The 19710-nt window shown below is 53.0% G+C and overlaps 2 protein-coding genes across 2 annotated transcripts; both read right to left on the reverse strand.

Annotated features, from left to right (window-relative positions):
• Nucleotides 1–223: 223 nt before the first annotated feature.
• PSV08DRAFT_370536 (glycoside hydrolase family 3 protein) lies at nt 224–9763 on the reverse strand (the record flags this gene model as incomplete). The annotated part of the gene is made up of 10 exons (XM_066093195.1): nt 224–802; nt 854–2929; nt 3308–3775; nt 3834–5356; nt 5412–5513; nt 5606–5717; nt 6673–6691; nt 6758–9036; nt 9085–9210; nt 9521–9763. 10 exons carry the CDS (start codon nt 9761–9763, stop codon nt 224–226), a joined length of 7527 nt encoding a protein of 2508 aa, XP_065949174.1.
• A 1941-nt stretch (nt 9764–11704) lies between these two features.
• PSV08DRAFT_200966 (P-loop containing nucleoside triphosphate hydrolase protein) lies at nt 11705–19710 on the reverse strand. Its single transcript, XM_014219621.1, has 10 exons — nt 19323–19710; nt 17270–19270; nt 16858–17220; nt 15681–15887; nt 15534–15579; nt 15427–15482; nt 14945–15371; nt 12855–14895; nt 12279–12805; nt 11705–12214 (listed from the first exon to the last, which is right to left on the reverse strand). The coding sequence occupies exons 1-10, from the start codon at nt 19530–19532 to the stop codon at nt 11871–11873; spliced, it is 6222 nt and encodes a 2073-aa protein (XP_014075096.1). The 5' UTR covers nt 19533–19710; the 3' UTR covers nt 11705–11870.

Genomic DNA, 19710 nt, shown 5'->3' on the forward strand with positions numbered 1-19710 from the left:
ATCATCCGGAACACCAATCAAACACCAGCTCCAAAGAACGCAAAGGAAGTGCTATGCTGTGCACGTAGGCCATGTGTTGTACGCCAGTTCCGCTCCCCTCCCCATGTGTGCGATGCGAAGATCATTAAGCAAAATCAACGCGTCACAGTCAGACCATCCAAGCCCGCAACGCCGAGGACACAGCAGTTCCGCCCAATTTCCAACGCGACACCAACCCGTGAACTTAGTACGCAAACCCGTCGGCGCCCTCCATATCCACGTCCTCGCCTTCAGCCACCTTCCTAGGCTCTTCCATGTCCTTCTTGAACACCGTCTTCTTGGCATCCACCTCATCGCGACTTAGATCCTTCATCCAGCTATTGTTCCTCACAAGAATTTCTTGGACCCTCTCTCTCCTATCGTCGTTGAGCTTCTTGTACTCCTCGCTGGGCTTTGGAACCGCCTCGCTGACACCTGCGCGCACCGCATCCGGCTGGATGAAATACTGCACACCGCCCGTACCAAATGGCTCACTGTTGACGAATGTCATGATGTAGGCAGAAGGACTGATGGAAACAGTAATCTTGTCGTCATGCTGGACCTGGTCGAAGCGGTCTTCTTCAGAGAGAAGCTCAGCCTTTGCCAGACGCTTCTTAAGGTAAGGATAGTTGACGCGCGAGAGATCGACTTCCTCGGTAGGTTCGACAGCCATGTACGAGGCGACGTATGCCCGCCAGCGCTTGATCCGGTCCAGCGTGTTGAATTCAAAAGTAGGGTCATCCTTCTTGAACAGCCGGACATATGCCTCCATCTTGGCGGGATCCTGTCGCAAGATTAGCGTATTGTCATCAACAACAGAACACTCATTGCCTACATAAGTGATGCGGTACGTATCAGCATCTTTGGCGAACTTCTCAACAGCCTTTCGGTAGGCAATCTCACTCTTATGTGTGGTGGTGTCGTTAACGCGGTCCTTTCTGAAGAGGTTGTAGATGTCGAGGCTCTTGTCCTTGCTATCCTGGCTCACAATCGCAACAGCAAATCGAACCAATGAGCTGAGTAGCCTGTCGAATGAGTACAACTGCCAACCAATCTGCAAATAGTATCGACGTAGTGTCTCCTCGATAAAGTTCATCTCAACGTCTCCGGTAATCTGGTCCTGGAACATGTCGAGAAGTTGCTGGTAGTAGTTTGCTGTGGGCGAAGTATCCTTGAAAAAGTCTTCGGGCTGCTTGTCCAGCATCTTGAGTTTCTGTGCTGGCTTGGGCTCCTTGGCACGCATGATAAGTCTTTGCACTTCATCCTCACTCTCCTTGAGCTTCAGGAGCCTCTCGTAAAGCATTACAAACATCTGGAAGAAGCAATAGATTGAAGCATTTGCGTACATGTTGTACTCAACACGACGGTAAGGTTCTTCGTGCTCGAATTCCTTGTCACCAAAGGCAGTCGGAGTAGCGGCATATTCCACCCAGTGGCTAGCTGGTCGGTCTGCACGCGGCATTGAGTTGGAGCTGTCACCAGCAGCATCCTCCTCCATAGAGTTGTCTGGTGTGCTGTCCCGGCTCGCTGAGGCGACACTATCCTCTTTGTCCTTGCGCGGCTTGCTGCGGGGATCAAGAACATCGCGGCGAAGGTCACCCTTCTTTGTCTTCAGCGAGCGTTGAGAGACGTCTTCATCTGGAGATGGAGTGTCTTCACCGGAATCATTGGGCGTATCACGCCCCGAAGTATGTACCCGCTGCTCGAACTTGGCTGAATCGATGCCGAAGAAGAGGGGAACAAACTCCCGGACAAAGGGCACAACCTTTGCAAATTCAGCCCCTGGGTTGTTATCAGCAAAAGTGAGCATCAAACGAGCCACGTCGAACAGCACTTCTTCATCCTTGAAGGAGAAGGCAAACTGATAGTCTGGCTGCGAAATTTCTTGAATCTGCTGAAGACGCTTTTGTTCCTCATAGCGAACTTGGATCTCGTTTGTAAGCGACTTGGGTTGGAATTGTCGCTTGTCAACTTGCTTGACTGTGATGCTTTGGTGATCAAGAGACTTCCAGAAGATCTTTTGAGTCTGGTCGCGCCATACCTTTTCCCATTCTCGTTGGGCGGCCTTCCAGTCCTCCAGTTTCGTCTTTAACCGATGGAGAAGCACTGGGACTACACTCCAAGGCATCTGGAAGAGCTCTTTGATAACGTCCTTGCCCCGCTCGCGACCATAGATCTTCATGATGACACGCTTGTAGATTGTCTCGCTCTGTCCGCCCAGTCCGGGAGGCAAGGTAAATCCAATCCTGTCTTCAGGCTTCATCGTGAGCAACTGGTTGGCGATGGGCTCGAGCTGCTGGATTGTGCGGCTACAAGCTTCGATGTTGAAGTCATAGTCATGACGCTCTTCTTCAATCCTGTGGAGACCCTCCTCGAATGTGTTCTTTCGATGCGCAACGAATCCAGAATCTTCGGAAGCCCAGGTAGGATGGGAGGCCCATTCGTCGTTCAAGACAGACCGGCAAAGCTCATCACGCCCGCTGCATACGCGTTCCCTTTCACGCCGAGGAAGAAGACGGTAGCTGGGGCCCAAGCTTCTGCAGTTGGACAATGAGACACGGGAATTGACTGTCTTGGGGCGTGAATTTTGCTGCTCTTCATCTTCGCCCATGAACTTCTTGAACCATGCAAAAAGCTCTTGGTTGCCGCCGATGAAGGATTGCGCACGGTACAGGAGAAGTTGCTTGTCGATCAAATCCTGCGAGTAGAGATTGCAGAGCTTCAAGAACTCATTCATGATGTTCTTGTTTCCGATAAACTTCTTGACGCGGTCAAAGAACGCCAGCTCATCTTGGCTAGGAGATGTCGTTGTTGTTGGTGGCATCGGTTCAGGCAGCGCAGGCGTCAAGGTAGGCGAGACTGGTGGACCATCTGGAATCGCCTGCTTTGTAGTATGTCCGGTCTTTGCACGCTTAAGTTGGTTAGCAGACAAACTCTCGTCAGAACATGAAAAACGTTTAGTAACTGCAGCAATTCTGGAACTGGATCTCCTTGGCTCGTTCCGCACATCGGAAAGCGATGGGGAAGGCCATTGCAACGTCAACGCGTGCGAACGACCACTGGGCAAATGAAGCCTGTCACGGCCACCACCATGCACTACGACAACGCTCGACGTGGCAGCGCGCGTGATCATGAGTGGGAGTCAAGGTGGGCGCGACGTTTGAAAAAGGAAAGGACAAGGAGTTGACCGGAGGACGTTGGGGCTGTGCACGTGCATCTTGGAAAAAAGGAACGACTGAAAGCCATGATCCCAGTCTTGCCGATAAAAGTTCAAAAAAAGTCCACGTACCTTGTTGACATTTACCTGGTTATAACCACCGCGGACATTCGAGGTCGGCGGCTCTTGAGACATGGGCGCAGGCATGGGTGCAGCTACTGGTCCCTGTCGCTCACGCTTCCGCTTGTTATCACGGTTCGCTGTAGGTGTGGGTGCGAAGTTGCCCATGGGAGGCAATCGCGAGGTATCCGCGCGACCAGGTGTCTGCTGGTTCGCTGCGACTCCATATCCTGATTCTCCTCTTACATTGCTAAGCATGACCGCATCTTCAGCAGCATTCTTGGCAGCCTGTTGTTGTGCTCTATGGTGAGCGGCAGATTCTGGCAGAAACTGTTTGAAGTCTTCGAGAAGATCTGGCGCGCCGCCGAACAGATGAGTGACTTGAGCGTATACGTCCTGGATAGGTTTCGATTCTCGTTGGTAGGTCTGGAGTATCTCCAAGAAGTTCTTGTAGATATCAGGATGAGCCGCAAATCGATTCTGTACCATAATTAGCATCCGTGCCCGTGGATCCGCTTTGAAATGAGTGTTTATTTACCTTGATCTTGTTGACGTAGCTGATAGCATGATTGAACTCCACTGGTCCTCGTTTCTCGGCTGTAGCCCCGCCCATTTGGGGAAGTTGAGTAGAGCCATTCATCGCTTGTCCTTGAGGGGTAGCAGCGTCAACACTAGGCGACATGAGCGAACGACCAGTAGCAGCAGACACGGCATTTTGCAGCTGCGAGACACCCCTTTGCTCTTGTTGATGAGCTAGCGCGGCGGCTGAGCCAGCAGGGTCAGGATGAGGTCGCGAGGTAACTTCTGGCGAATGCTGTGGGTGGCCCTGTTGTCCTTGTTGTGGTCCATACAGAGGTTGTCCCAGAGTGCGGTTGTTTGGAGAAAACATAGTTTCTTGTCCCTCAGGCCCTTGGGGCCTTTGCTGCTGAGGCCAAGGCCGTCCTTGTGCGGTTTCGTAGTAAGTACCCTCATGCTGTGGAGCGTTGTTGCCGTTAGCGGCACCGCTTCGGGGCGGCGAAAGTGGCCTTGGAGCGGGCATGGTGGAAACCATAGTACCCATTGGCGTAGTGACTCGAATAGCATTTGGATCTCCATTGGTTCCACACTCAATTTTGTAGCCAGGTGGGAGAAATGTGTTGAATCCTTGGATCAAGGCCGGATTACCCGCGAATAGAGTTGATACCCTCTCAATGACACCTGGAGTGTCAATCGCACCGCTTTTAAAGTCTTTCATAATATCGAGGAATCGATTGTAGACGTCTGGGTGATCTGCAAATTGCACCTTGACTTGGTCGAGATAGCTCAATGCGTCATTGAGAATCGGCTGCTGTCCCTGACCCATAGCCATGGATCCCGGAGGACCAGCAAAGGGCATCAGCATCTGAGCTTGAGTCGGCGCTTGCACTGCATGCTGCATACGAGGCGTCGTCTGCTCGTGCTGTGCAGGCGCGTTGCCATACATGGGGTTAGGTGCGTTTTGGTTGCCGCCCATTGGAGGTGCAAGTGAATTTGGCCCGTTCATCTGCCCAGATTGTCCGAGCAAACCATTCGGACCGTGTATCGTTCGTGCGGAAGGGGCGACTGCAACAGGTTGGTGGATCTGCATTGGCGTAGAGTGATTTTGTAGCGCTGCATGCTCGCGCTGCTGGCGCTCATGGAGCTCCCGATCCCGCTGCTCTGCTTCGCGCTTTACAATTTCTTCTTGCTGGTGCATCGGATGCGCCTCCATTTCCCTCTCCCTTGTTTCGCGCTCGCGCATTTCTCGTTCCCTGTCCGCATTCACTTGCTCCGAAGTCGGCAGATGCTGTTGCTGTTGCGATTGGGGCTGCGCTTGCGATTGCTGCTGCTGCTGCTGCTGTTGTTGCAGTGTTTGCGATATCCCTGGCAACGAATATTGGGACCCCTGGGGGCCTTGGTGACCTTGCGCTGCCGCGTCAGAAGATGGTGGTCGCTGAGCGGACATGTGGGGCGACGAGTGCTGAGGTTGCGCAGTCAATCCTGGAAGCGTAGGAAGATTCTGGTTGTGGGCTGTCGCGGCGCTTGAGGAGTAGTATCCACCACCTATGATGAGATTAGCAGTTTGGAGAAAGGCGCGTCCTTTGCATGCGCTACCTACCGGATGGTGGAGGAAGTACTGGCCCTGGACCTTGCGCAGGTGACGCATGAGGTGGGGCCTGTGAATTCGCGTTGTTTGGCCTGTCGTCGATTTCAGAGTCAGCTTGTTTCCAGTCGAATGATAGTAAAAGGCGATTTTGGCAGCCTCTTCGCTCGTGACTGCCATGGTGGGTGGGACAAGTAGAAAGTACGCACCCATAAGGTCCAAGAGGGCGCGGAGCTGGCGCTTGCGCTTGCGCTTGCTCTGTTTGCTGCTGGGTCTGCGCCGACACACCTGCCTGTGCCGGCGGCCACCCGTCTCGATGCGCTGGATTCATGTCGGCTTTACCAGGCTCGCCGGCTTTAAGCAGATTCGCGTGGCCGAGGAGATGAACGCGTTGGGATGGCTTGAGCGGGTTAGAAACTGGTGGAGCTCATGGACGGCTCGCGATGTTATGCAGGAGGGTGTCGGGGTCTGTAGGGTCTGAGACTAGATCTTGGGCGATCGTTGTTGATTAGGAGGAGCAGGGCAGCCCGAGCTGGTGCTATCGCCGGAGCTGCTCGGCGAGTCCGCCAGGAGAATATGGAACGATGCCGCGGGGATATGCGACAGTATTAAGCGACTCAAAAAGGCGTGATCAAGCAGGGACGAGAGTAGTCGCGATGATGGAATGGTGGTGGCATCTGGTTTCTCTGTCAGGGACCGGCGGGATAACTGGTCGGCCCGAAGGCGGTCAGTGGCAGAAAACCAGCGCGTCATTCAGCCGAGCAACGCAACTGCACGGTTACTATGGCTTGTGGCCGCTTGTGATACATAGTTGCATCCAAACGTTATTGTCCACACACACACACACACACACTAAGTTCTATGGTTATTGTGACACATAAATGAAACTAGCACTTTATCGCCCAAAACATGACGCTGTTTAAATATAGATTTCGACATGTGATTAGTACGCTTTGATGCTACCAATGTTTACTAGATGTTACCCATACTGGAGGACTTTCAACTGTCCTCTCCCTAGCGATCAGCCCTACAACTATACTCTCATCCGCAATATGATTTCTCCCCTTTCTGAAAAATGCCAACAATCCATACTACTGTGTACGGTGCCCTTGACCTCAACATCTTCAACAGACGGAGCGTCACAGCTCTCACGAAGCCGATTCAGCGCACCAACAACGCCTTAGCAGCCGCTGAGAATATTCAACATATAAAAAACTCGTGGTACTCATAACATTGTCCTCTCTGCCTAGAAGATCCATTGAAAGCTCTCCTTGACCTCGAAGCTGACCTTTGCCCTGTATAAATTGTCAGTATTCTGTTCGTCGGAGCAAAGTGTATGCTAAGGCATAAAAAACACGTACCTGATATCAGCGCTGCTCGCGCCAATCAACACGTCAAAAACTCCCTCTTCCGCAATCCAAGCACCAGTCTGGCCCAGACTTGTGTCAAAGTAGCCCACTGAGTACTTGTTCAATTTCAAGACAACGTTCTTGGTCTCGCCTGGTTGCAGGAACACCTTGCCGAAAGCTTGCAGTTCCTTTTCTGGGCGTGGAAGCGTGGACTTGACATCCTTGACGTACCCTTGGACAATTTCGGGGGCAGCTACCGAACCCGTATTGGTAACGGGTACAGTGATGGTAATGTCGTCGCTTTCGGACAGAACATCGCTACTGACGCTTGGTGTTCCATATTCGAAGCTGGTATAGGTGAGGCCATGGCCGAAGGGAAAAAGTGGTGCGATCTTGGATCGCTCGTAGTGCCTGTAACCCACATAGATGCCCTCTCCGTAGATAGTCTTTAGGTTCTCACCAGGCCAGTTGTGGTAGGCTGGATTGTCTTCGATCCGGACTGGGAAAGTCGTTGGCAGCTTGCCACTAGGACTGCTGTTTCCAAGCAGAACGTCTGCAAGCGCATTTCCAGCCTCTTGGCCTTGGTACCATGCTTGCAAGATTGCGGGGGCTTTGTGCACCCATGGCATAGTGACTGGTGTTCCAGACTGGTTGACAATGACTGTTCGGGGGTTAGCTGCCAGGACAGCTTCGATCAGACGGTCTTGAGAGCCATTCTTTGGAAGGTCCATTGTTTGGCGATCGTATCCTTCTGACTCCCACTCTGCGTCCAGTCCAATTACCACGACAGCGACGTCGGCATCGCGTGCAACGTCTGCAGCCTCTTGTAGGCGATCGATCTTGTCTTCTTCTTGATAGCCGATACGGCAACCACCATAGTCATGACGCCTGCCAATAACGGAAACCTTTGAGGCGGGCCGTACTTCGCTGGTGCTCTCAATAAGAATCTCGACGGGCTTGCCTTCCTCTAGGTAAATCGACTTGAGTACATCCTCAGACGCTGAGAACATCGCTTCACCTTCCTCGGTCCAATCCCAGTTGTCAATAAACAACTCACCGTCGATAAACATGCGGCCTGGTCCCACTGAAGCGAAACTGAAGCTGTGGTTTCCACTCGACTTTGGTGTGAGTGTAGTCTTAACCTTGAACGAAAAGTCGGGAAGTAGCTCCATAGGCGCCGAATCCCATAGCCAGAGATCTGTGCTTACTTTGTGCTGAACAACAACAGGTTCGCCCTTGAATCTATCTCCCTTGTAGTATTCCAATCGCACACCAGTCTCGCCATTTGATTTGCAGTAGGGAGAGGCCAATGGCAGCCACTTTGAGCTGTCGCAACCTTGCGCAAATGAGAGCACGCCATCGAATCGATTCTGGAGGCCTTGCCAGGGTGTGACGTTGTAGTAAGGGTTCAAGCCAGCGCTCCCTCCACCACTGGCAATCGCACGCTTGGCATTTGGTCCGATCATTGCAATCTTCTTCGCATCCCTAATCGGCAAAACGTTGTTCTCGTTCTTCAGTAGCGTCAAACCTTCAATACCAGCTTGGAGAATCAGATTCCGGGTTTCGATGTTGTCGATTGACCGCTCGGGTTCTTCGGGTGTCATGTTGTTGAGTCCTTTGACCCGATCGACAAGGTAAAGTACCCTGGCAGCGGATTCCTCAATGTCCTTGGGGGTTAGCTCACCATTGTCGAGACACTCCTTTACTTGCTCAACTTTGCGCCACTTGGATGGGCCTGGCATTTCGATGTCGACGCCGGCTTTGATTGAGGGCGCAGTTGCATATGTGCCCGTCCAGTCAGAGATGATGGCTCCGTTCCATTTCCACTCGCCTCTGAGGACTTCCTTGATAGAATGAATGTACTCATCAGCATGAACACCATTGACCATGTTGTAAGAACTCATGAGCGCCCATGGTGATGCGTCTCGGACAGCAATCTCAAAAGGCTTGAGGTAGATTTCACGCAGCGGCCGCTCTGCAATAATGGCATCGTATGCCTGTCGCTCGGTCTCTTGCTCGTTTCCGAGAAAGTGCTTGATGGTAGCAGCAACACCCTTACTCTGAAGACCACGAACATAGGAAGCAGCAAGCTTTCCAGTCAGGAAAGGATCCTCAGAATAGGACTCAAAGTTGCGGCCTCCGAGAGGAGATCGGTGCATGCACACAGTGGGTGCAAGCAACACCTGTGCACCACGAGCCTTTGCCTCTTCACCAAGGTGACGGCCAACCTCTTCAATCATGTCCAAGTTCCACGTGGATGCCATGGATATGCCGCATGGAAATAGAGCAGCCTAGCTTCGTCAGCTTGAACCGGGTTAGCGCCAAGCCGGAGTACGTACAGGTGTGCCGTTAGTGAAGAACTCTCCGCGAGCGCCATTGGGTCCATCCGAAGTCTTGATTGACGGAATGCCCTTTTCAGGAATAGCCACGGTGCGCCAAAAGTCAGCTCCTGCAAGCAACGAAATCTAAACAAGGTCAGCCTGACTTCGCTATAGGTCTCTTTCCGCCTCTTTCATATGCTCAAGAACGCCAGACGGCACCTTGGCCCGGCATGAAATGCGCTATGCTTGCATTGCCGAATCCCATCTAAAAAAAAAATGCCGGAGTCGCTTGCTGCAAGCTCACAAAAGGCATGAGAGCCTCAAACCGATGTGTTTGTGAAGAGATGAAACTTTCACAAACAACAGCCCAGTGCAGAATAGCCAATAGAAATGCAATGAATGCTCATTTCTGACACTCCCGTGCTTTTTCCAAGACAACAATAGCACAACGTACCTGTTCCTCCAGGGTTAGCTTGGCAGCAAGGTTCCTCGCCTTGTCGTCAGGCCTCTCCATTGAAAATAGCTTTTTGCCCGCCATTGGTTCGTCGTCGGCTGGGGAAACGTCCTCGGGCGTTGCAGCAGGAGTCAAGAGGGGAGTGTCGAGGGTCAGAGGCTGGATCTGGATGGCCGGGTGCTTTAAGTCGATTTGCTTGATATCATCTGTAGGACTAGCGTTGCCCAGGTTAATTGTAGCCATTGTAGATCTCCTCAAAGGCTGAATTAAATGATTCGATGACTTCGGGATATCTGGGGCGGTTTGCCGCGCTTCTCGCCACGTGCAACCAGTGCGAGTGAAGCGAGCGATCAAATGAAATCAAAAGACGACGAAAGCGAAGGAATAGGAGATGGAGATAAGGCTAGAGGTATGCGGTAGACTTTGAAGATGGTCAACTGAGGGACGTGGTCATCTTTTAGTACCCGCCGCAGCGTTGTTAGTTGATCGTCTGCTACTCCAACAACGCATGGGCCCAGAAAGAGGACGCTCGAATGCCGGTTCAATTGGAAACAAGCCTTGTACCTTGCTACGGCTCGCACGTCTCAGGTATCCGACAGCGCGATTGGTTGCCGGCGGCAATCAACCAACGTTGAACGTACTTGCTTAGACCCGGCTCGATCTGAATGTAGGTAGGGCGGGAGGCTCGTGTTGTGGTGTCAATCTAGAGCTTGCCGTGCGGCTGGTACTGGCGGCACCCGACGCTAGTATGCTGCAAAAGTCATTGTACCGCTGCAAAAGCTTTGTAAACCCCCCCCCCACTGACGGCTCTTATCTCGACCAAGTATACAGCCCAGGTAGTTCCACGTACAAGCAGTGCAAGAACAGGTGACACGCGGGTGGAGCTCTGCCAATGCATGCCACGCAGAGGAAGCGATTCCCCAGCCAGGGTCAGCAGCATCGAGATTGACTCGTTGCCTCCTTCTTTGTTAAACGGCGGTGATGGCGGTCCTGAACTTCCGAAGCTAGGCTGGCAGGCAGTCGGAGAGCCGTCTGCAGGGCATTTTAGGCGGCCAAAGATGGCACAGCTGAGGTGAATGCCAATCAGTGGTGGAACAATATGGTTGTGAAGAGGTTGCGGCCCGGGAGGCGGGAATGTTAAGCGGGAAACCGGGCCAACGAGCCGTTTTGCATGTTAGCTGCATGTCACGTTGGCCAAGTCTCCCGTTGTGCGCCACACGAGGGGTTGGTTGATTATGGTTCATCGAGGATGTGACCAGACAATCGGAGCGTGGCCATCGCAACGCCGTCTCGTCGGTCGGAAGTGGCCCTGCCACGGTGGTAGTTTCATTTCCGATCAGAACGAGGGCATGGCCAGGGCGTCTTTACCGCGTTGTATGCCTAGTGCAGGTACGTTGCTTACTGGCGACACACCACCATATCTAGTCATCATCATCATCATCATTGTCCTTGTCAAGGTTCACAATGAATGCTTGCGTCAAGTGATGCATGACATCAACGACCTGACTTAGTCGTCAATCTACGCGCGGTATCAACTGCAAGAGCAACATATGAATGTATACTGTCCCTCATTTGGACCAAACCCTGTTGGATATTGCTGCGAAACGCCGGTGCATTCAAGTATATCTGGGCTCGATTGAGAGTGCAAGGTTGCCCCAACTTGCCAAACCAGACCATGGCTTTTGCATGCGCACTGCCCACCTTTTGATACTATCATTAAGTTGGAGCTCCGTCACACCGGACGGGGGAGGAAATACCACCTATGTTGCGCATACCCAGAGCTACTGCCCAGGTCAAAGCACCGAAGTACCGCCAGATTGAGCAGATCAATTACCTAGTCCTTGCACAGACAACACAAGAGACGGAAATTTTGTCCATTCGACAACATATGAGTTTAATCATGTGCCGAGCAGATCCATGCCAACACCTGATTTCTATATTCATCCATGGCGGAAACCCTCACCGAAACTTGTCTTTGATATCCGATATCCATGCTTCCGTACACCCGTGACTAGGCAACATGCCTGTGCAAACATATTGTGTCTTTGTACTCGATTGACTGGTACCGGGCCGACAAGCCATCATCCTGCCAAAACATGCGAGGCAGCCAGAATCGACACCGAGGTCTGTCTCAGACATCTCAACATGTGCAATTCTCTCTACTCAGCCAAGTCGTTTTAGTCATTGAATGTAAACTTTGATCGAATTGTATGGAAGATGTTGTATGCTTTAGATGAACTTATTGGACAACATCATTGCTTAGTGCTCTCGTCATCAACGACCCAGTCAACGACATGTGGTTACCCTCTCTTTGCTTGACATATCCAGCTACCGTCCTCAACAATCAAATCTACCAATCCTCATCGGCTTTCCTCCCATGCATAGCTGCTTGTCTCTGCCTCAGTGCTTCTGCAAGCCCACCAGCGATACTACCGCTACTGTCTCTCGCACTCTCCATGGTACTGCCGCCGCTACCGCTGTATCCGCTATCTCTGCCAGAATCACCATTGACGGCTTTTCTCGCAGCGGGACGTTTAGCGGGGGGAGCAGGTGGTTTGGGCTTACCGTTCGCAGGGCGAGCGGGCGGCGCTGGGGGTGGGGCGGGAGCAGATGTGCGGTCAACGACTTCCTCAAGGTAAGCAGATGGTGCCCAGCCAGACGCAGATTTGTCAAGACGGGAAGCCAACCACCATCCTGTAGTTTATTTGTTAGTCACGTACTCATTACTTGGTTCCTCATTGGGGCAGAGATAACGTACCATTGCTCTCCTTCTGCGTGACCAGAATGATTTCGTCCTTTCCGAGACTTAGCTCGCCGGCACTTTGGCCTGCAAAATCATACAGTGCCTTGTACCGAGGCTCCTTCGGTTGGGCTGGTGGTGCAGCACGCGCTTGTGGCATAGGAGGAGGTGGGGGTGGTGCGCGTGCTGAACCCGCCGAAACCTCGCGTGTGTGCGAGCTGGTGCCATTCGACAACGCAGCGACTGGATGTGGGACGGGTTTAGGTTGAGATGCAGCAGGCTGTGGCACAGCTCTCGGTTGCGCTGGACGAGACGCGAGCTTTGAGGGACCTCCGCCTGGGCCACCGGGCCGTAGAAGTTTACCCTTTGTGATGGGCTTTGCAGCGACCTGCTTACCTTTGGGGGTAGGCTTCGACACAGAGTTGGCTGGCTCTCCCGGGCCAGTGTGAATAGTACCACTCTTATATAGGTCGTCTCTCGGTACTGCAGGGTCTTTGACTACCTTGACTTGAGCCGGCTTGCCAGGCTTCTTGTTGTACTCGATACTGCAACTATGTTAGCCTTCCTATATGCTTCTCCACATGATCAACTTACGTCTCGCCTATTCTCAGTGTCAGAGCGCCTCGCAGTACGTTGTGGAGCTGTGTGAAGAACTCAGTCTTGAACACGCAGTTGACAAGTGGATCGGGTTCCGTTTGTGAGCCTGCACCGATCGAGAACCAGTCGTCCTTGAGGGTGGAACAACTAATGAACTTGATTGCGCCCACTGGGATTGTCCTCTCGGCTTGGATCTGGACTTGTCGGTTGACCATGACCTGCTTTATGAGATAGACATTCTTCTTGGTAAGCACCAGCATGCGAGCCTCTGGTTTACTCGATCGACCAAGCTTCGACACAAGCACTTCGGCTCGGCACGAAAATGGTACCTCCTCGCTGGATGATATGCCAACGGCTTGAGCAATGATCTCGCCAGGACCGCCGTGATTTCCGATGCCAAGATAGTCTCCCATAAACCTTCGGGATCCAATCAAACTGTACCTTCTTCTCTCTTTTCGGCCTTGAAGAATGGTGTGTCCTTGATCGCGCCACTCGATGAACTCTTTGCCTCCGTTGAGCTTTCGCCAGAATCGTTGTATTCGAATGGCGCATTCTGTTCGGTAACGCAAATAGTTTCTCCAAGCTCGCTGAATGCGGATAGCCATATTATGCCAGTACCGATCGCGCATCGTCTCCAACGCAAACAGTGTTTCCGGGGTCTTGATGAAAACCTTTGTCGTTCCTATTTGGTACTCTTCCGCGGGTATGTTGGTGTCCTTCAGGATCGTCTTGGCTCCAGTCTCATAGTCACCCGTCCAAGTGTATTCACCAGCATAAGAGCACTTTGGCGACAGCAGGAAGAATCGTTCGACAAACTTGTCAAAGGTTTGACGTGACGCAAAACCGGCTCTTCGGATCCGTACGTTTTCTTGCAGACCAAGATATTTGACCTGGTGAAGCACATTTGAGTCGTTGTATTCCTTGGGCGACTTGTTTTCGTTGGGCTTGATGGTACGGATATAGGACGGGCGGGCTTGCATCAAAGTGGTCACTAGGTCGTTGGCAGACGCCTTGATCTTGTCTCCAGCCGTTGGCGGTCGCCGCCTGTTGTCTTGGTCGACTTGGTTGGGGAAGAGGGTGTGAACGAAAGTGTTGGAACTTTGACTAAGCAGGTTCAACAGATCCTTGAGCAGCTGGTCCTTGTTCTTGTCAGTCATTCCATCAATTGCATACGACACATCACCAGCGTAATGCTTGATGACGAACTGGCCCTGGCGAGGCTGGAAGTTGGGATTCGAGGATAGAGCGTTGAGCCTCTGGACAAAAGTCTGATCTGCAGCAGTCGGGTCCGCGTGCGCCGTCGCACAAGCATCGTTCAGGGCAGCAAAGACACCCGGTGGGCGCTTCTCCTCAATCAAGTCGCAGACAATCTTGTTGTCAAAGTATTTGATGGGCGTCCACTTGATCTGTTCTCGCTCGTACTCTTCTTGCTCAGCCTTCAACGTCAGCTGGATGAAGATTTGCTGGAGTTTCTCGTTGACGTAGTTGATGCACAACTGTTCGAAGCTGTTCTTCTCGAAAATCTCAAAGCCGTAGATATCGAGAATACCAATGGAATGCGCAGTTTCTCCCCGGGCTTTCAGGGATAAATTAACACGCTCTACAATCCAGTCAAAGAGGTTGAAGTAGATGCCCTTTGCGAGTGCGTCTCGAACTGCGCCTGCTTGCGCACAGTTCAGAGGTACGTCGTACACGGAGCCTCGTCGTCCTCCGCGACTTGTTTCCATGATGCGAATTGTGAGCGCCTTGTTGACGTGCGCCGCGTCAACTTCGAGTAGGTATGCTACAAAATCCACCACAGATTGGTCTACAATGGCCGCATTGCCCTGGTCGTCTTCTCGGAAAGATACGTTTCCTAACCAGAGGATAGCTGCAAGCATTCGGAAAATGTTATCTTGTTCCGCCTGTGGCAATCCAATAACCTTCATGGCATTGAGAGTGTCGTTGAACTCGGCGTTATCATCGATTCCCGGGACATCGAAGCACTTTGACCGACTAGTGTACACGTAGGCTTGTGGTTGTTGCAGACCAAAGATTTCTACACGTCTTAGCGCAAACTCATTGCATTGGGCATGTGCACATCTTACCTCTGTAGTGTGCTGAAGCAGCCTTTGTGAACTGGTAGAAGATGTGGAAGTTTCGCTCGTTTGTAATCTGCCCCACCACGCGAGTCTTCTCGAGTAGGTAGTTGTTGATGTTTGCTCCGACCGGCTCGCCCTGTGCATTGAAGTGGATCTCGAGGTACTTTCCGAACCGCGACGAGTTGTTGTTTCTCAGTGTCTTTGCGTTTCCAAAGGACTCGAGGAGAGGGTTAGTGGCCAGCACCATGTCCTTGATCTCTTGAATGGACGAGTTGCTTCCGCCGGACACGTTTGCAATGTACTGCATGAGTCGCTTGGCGGCCTCTGTCTTTCCTGCTCCCGACTCGCCGGAGATGATGACACACTGGTTTTCTTTGTATGCGTTCATGTTGTAGTAGGCAGACTCGGCAATTGCGAAAACGTGAGGTGGGACCTATGCTCGATCAGCCATGTGAGTACTGGGGAGTTGTTTTCAGTATGCGCCGCACCTCGAGCCTGTTCTTTCCCTTGTAGCCCTCGAGCACCTGGTCGGTGTATATGCCCACTGCCAGCTGTTAGCATCAGTCTTGTGCAAGCGCATGCGGAGTCCTCGTACAGTCGCGGAAGGGATTGACAGACACCAGGACGTGTCCGATATATGTCTGCGCCCATTGTCAGTCGGTGTGCCAGTGTGGTGATATGCGTGTGTGTATGTGAGTGCATGTGTATGCGGCGCGGGGTCGGGGCAGGCGGGTTGACGCACGTAGATCTCGCCATTCTCGAATCGCTTCTTCAAGTTGTCGTTGATGGCTTCGTTTGAGATTTTACTGATCAGAGTCAGATCTGAGACTCCGACCTCCTTCTTCTTGGTCGTCTCGAAGACGGCCTTTGTTGCGAACTGGGCCTTGGGGGCAGCCCTCGCGGCGGGCTGGCCACCAACGGCCTTGCGCGCTGCGCGGTTGGTTTTCCCCTACACACCGCATGCATTAGCCGAGTATCGTTTGTATAGAGCAGCTTTTTGGGCGAGTACCATGGTTGATGCCCGATCTCGAGCTGGGACTGGTAGCTACAGTCGGCCAGCGGTGGGGGGAAGTGTGTGTCGTACTGCGCGCGGGATACGGCAGAGATGATGTCAATAGGCGTCAAGGGCCAGAAGCTCAGAGGTGGTTTTGGAGGGTGAGGAGCGGCCGCTCAAAAGTATGGGTGTGCTGAGTTGGCCGCGGTGATCTCGAAGACGGAGACCAACGTCAGAGAGGAACCGGCCAGGACAAGGCAAGCCTTCAATCGGGCTCGTCGGAATCGCCTCGCCCCAGCACAGCCACAGCCAATTGGCGGACGCGCAAGCACAGGGCGGCGGCGGCATAGTTGCCTTGGGTCCATTGAACTACTACTACGACATGCGTACATACATACCTACATACATACACACACCCCCTTCGCACGCACACACGCCACACATGCATTGCACGTACACCCTCCTCGCCTCTGTGCCTGGGTGAACGGGGCCAACACACTGTGCACTGCTCTCCATTGGGCCGCTTCGCCCGCCCTGCTGCCTGCTGTTCTCGCCCACCACTCCGCCGCGTACACATGTGGCCGCTTACGTGTCGCCCCGTCACGCCTTAGGCATCAACATTGGCACCAGCACTCGAATCAACATTGGCTCTCTGCAATCGAATCGTCATTCTTCAGCACTACCAGCTGCCACCCGCCCTAACGCCCCTGGATATGCAACCCGTCGTAAAATGAGCGTCCGAATAAAGGCGAGCACTGGGCCCAGTGCAACTCCAGCCTGTTCCAAATGCCCATCGTCCTTGTAAAAATATATCCAAAAAAAGAAAAGAGAACAACCCCACAACAGGGTACAACGCCGTCGCTTGCCCGCCAAAGAAGTAGTCGTTCAGTCATCATGAGAAAACATCGCCTCCAAAACGCCCGACACTCGCCCAGTCTAACCGTCTAGATTCCTCGAGTTGAGGGCCGCCCCATGAGTACATCTTGGGGTCGGCCAGACACCCAAGCCCTCCTTGCTGGCACCATTCCACAACCACGGCGTAGATGAATTCAATCTTGGCCCGCAGCAGATTGCTTTCCGTCAGCTCCTTGTAGCTGTCTTCCTTATCTGCCGAGCCATAGAGAAGCTGTTGCAGAGAGCCTCGCAGATTAGCACGGGCCTTCACGTGTCTCCACGGTACGCTGCCCGTTTCCTCGAGAAGAGATGTAGCATCAAGTGGCAGACACAAAAAGTGTCCATATCCGGCATCCGACGAAAGAACAAGCTTGGTGTGGTCGGGAAAGTTGAACTGCCAACTGTTAGTTTGGCTCAAGAAATGATTCCAACAAAGTGCTTACCTGGAACGACCCATCGTCAAACCCCCAGATTCCCACATTGCCCAACCGCTGGTAGAACCGGACAAAGTTGACGCGTGGATCTTTCCTTAGAGGCTTCTCCTCGTCGCCAAACGTTGCGCACATGTACTTTCCAAACTTATGCCATACTGTTCGGATCTCTTCGACGCGTCGCGAATCAAGCACTTCGATTTGCGACAGTCCTCGGTCCTTCTTGACAGTCGTATAGTAGTTCAGCGCCACGCTCTTGGCCACCTCTCGGTTGCCTCCGGCTTTTCGGAGATGATTGTATCCGTCAGTCGCAAACGCTATCGTCACCGGATGTTGCTCCTCGGCCGACAACAGCGTTCCGATACTGCCGTCGCTGAGAACATATCCAACACCATATCGTCGGCTGTAGTCTACCCACTTTGCGACAAATGGCAATTGTGGTGGCTGCTCGCGCCTTGACTTGGTCGGCTTCTTGTCCAGCACTCTCTCGAGGTTGTCTCGGAATGTCATCAGACGCGCCAATACTGCCACTGGGTCCGTTGAAGGCATATCCGAGCCAATAGTGCGGTAACGAGGAGCGCTTCGCGAACCCGACGAGTGAGACAACTGCTCCGATTTCTCGCTCTCCCGAGTGCTTGCTTTAACAACTCGTAGTGGTGGGAGATCCGGAAGTCCTGTTGAGCTGGTCTTTGACGTTTCCTTGGTGGGTTCTTTCACCGCTCTCGAACGAGTTGACGCCCGTGCCTCACGAGGAACGCGTAATGGGGCAGGTGCTGTTGCTGTGTTTGCCGTCACACGACCAGGGTTTGATATTTTACGAACCGCCCTGAGTCGAGTAGGTTGTTTGTCCAAAATTCGGTGCGCTTGTTCGGGTTCTTGATCTGGGTCCGTGTTCTCCTTGAGTGTCTGTACTGGTGGTTGCTCTCTCCTTGAAGCTCTGGGTACACGGATTTTGACTCGGTCATTGCCAGTGGTTTCCGAAAGTGCGTGACCTTCTGATGATGATTCCTTTTCCTCTGAAATCTCGCTCAGACCCCCAGGAGCTTGGTGAGGCCATTGCACGCGCGCAGGGAAAGGCACATATACGACGTCCTTGGCAAATGGAATATTGGGCTGCTTGCCAGCTTCAATCTCCTTCTGGCAGTCTCTTGCTACTGTCTTGTTCGACCTGCGGCCGTACGCTCCGAACGACTTTCCGGGCTCGTATTCGCCAACGGCAGATGATTTGCAAAGCTGCCACCATTCTTCCGTGTATCCGCGTCTGATTGTCGAAGCACTTGGTGGGTGGTTCTTGGGCCATTTTGGAATCCTCGAGGTACAGCCGCTATCGAGCTCTAACGGGATATAGCCAAGCTTGAAAAATGGATGCGCAACGATCTGGTCGGGTGTTGGTCGCTCATCTTCGTGTACGAGTAGTAGGGAAACAATGTCGCGCAGGTCGTCGGTGATCTCGTTGGCAAACTTTGCAAGATCTGGCCAGGTGTATTCGCGAGCCTTTAGTTTTCGGTAAATGTCTTCGCGCTTCGCAGCATGGAACGGCGCCCTGCCCACGGCGAGTGTGTACATCATGATTCCGATAGCCCAAAGATCAACCTTCTCGTCGTGGCCCTTTCCAGTCTTCTCGAGGACTTCTGGGGCAAGGTAGTTGGGTGTGCCGCACATGGTTGTTCGACGGATCGCCCCGTAGTCGCTCTGCGACACCAATAGCGCGGCGAGGCCAAAGTCGCCGACCTTGACATTCATGTCGCGGTCGAGAAACAGATTGCCGGTCTTGAGATCACGATGCACGATGTTGCGCTGGTGCAGGTACTTGATGGCGCCGCATGTTTGGATCATAAATCGGCGGATCTCAGGCATGGTGAAGTATTTGCGTTTCTTGATCGCATCCGCCAGCGAGCCGTTCTCGGCCAGCTCGAGAACAACGTAGGTGCTCGCCTCGAAGGAGAAGGCGCGGAAGAACTCGACAATGTTGGGATGGGATAGCTTCGAGTGGATCTGGAGCTCGGTCACAAACTGCAGGCGGTGTTAGCGCGGGTCGCATCTTTGCCCTCGAGGTCTGCTGCACCTTTTGCGCCAGCTTGGGAGGCTCCATTTTGGATTTGACGATTTTCAAAGCGACGGTGCTGCTGCCGAGGTGCTCGTGGCCCAGCAGCTTCGCGCGATGGCATATGGCGAAGCCACCTTTTCCGAGCTGCACTCCCGTCTCATACTGAAGGCCTTCGGGGTCCTGCACCACAGCCGGCGGGGCATCTGCGTGTATCGTTGAGGCAGACATTGGCGATGGAGTGTGAGGATGATGAACTCAAGTCGCAGTGTTGATGGTCGTAAACACGCCGCGGCTTAGCGCCGTTGCTAGGGCCATGGGGGTACTTCCCGATCCGTGCACTGCTGCACTGCTGCGTGCATAACCTTTGGCCTGATACATACATAGTACATACATCTCGTCACAGTCT

Source organism: Bipolaris maydis (assembly GCF_028858645.1).
Source record: "Bipolaris maydis strain C4 unplaced genomic scaffold PSV08scaffold_6, whole genome shotgun sequence".
NCBI lineage: Eukaryota > Fungi > Ascomycota > Dothideomycetes > Pleosporales > Pleosporaceae > Bipolaris > Bipolaris maydis.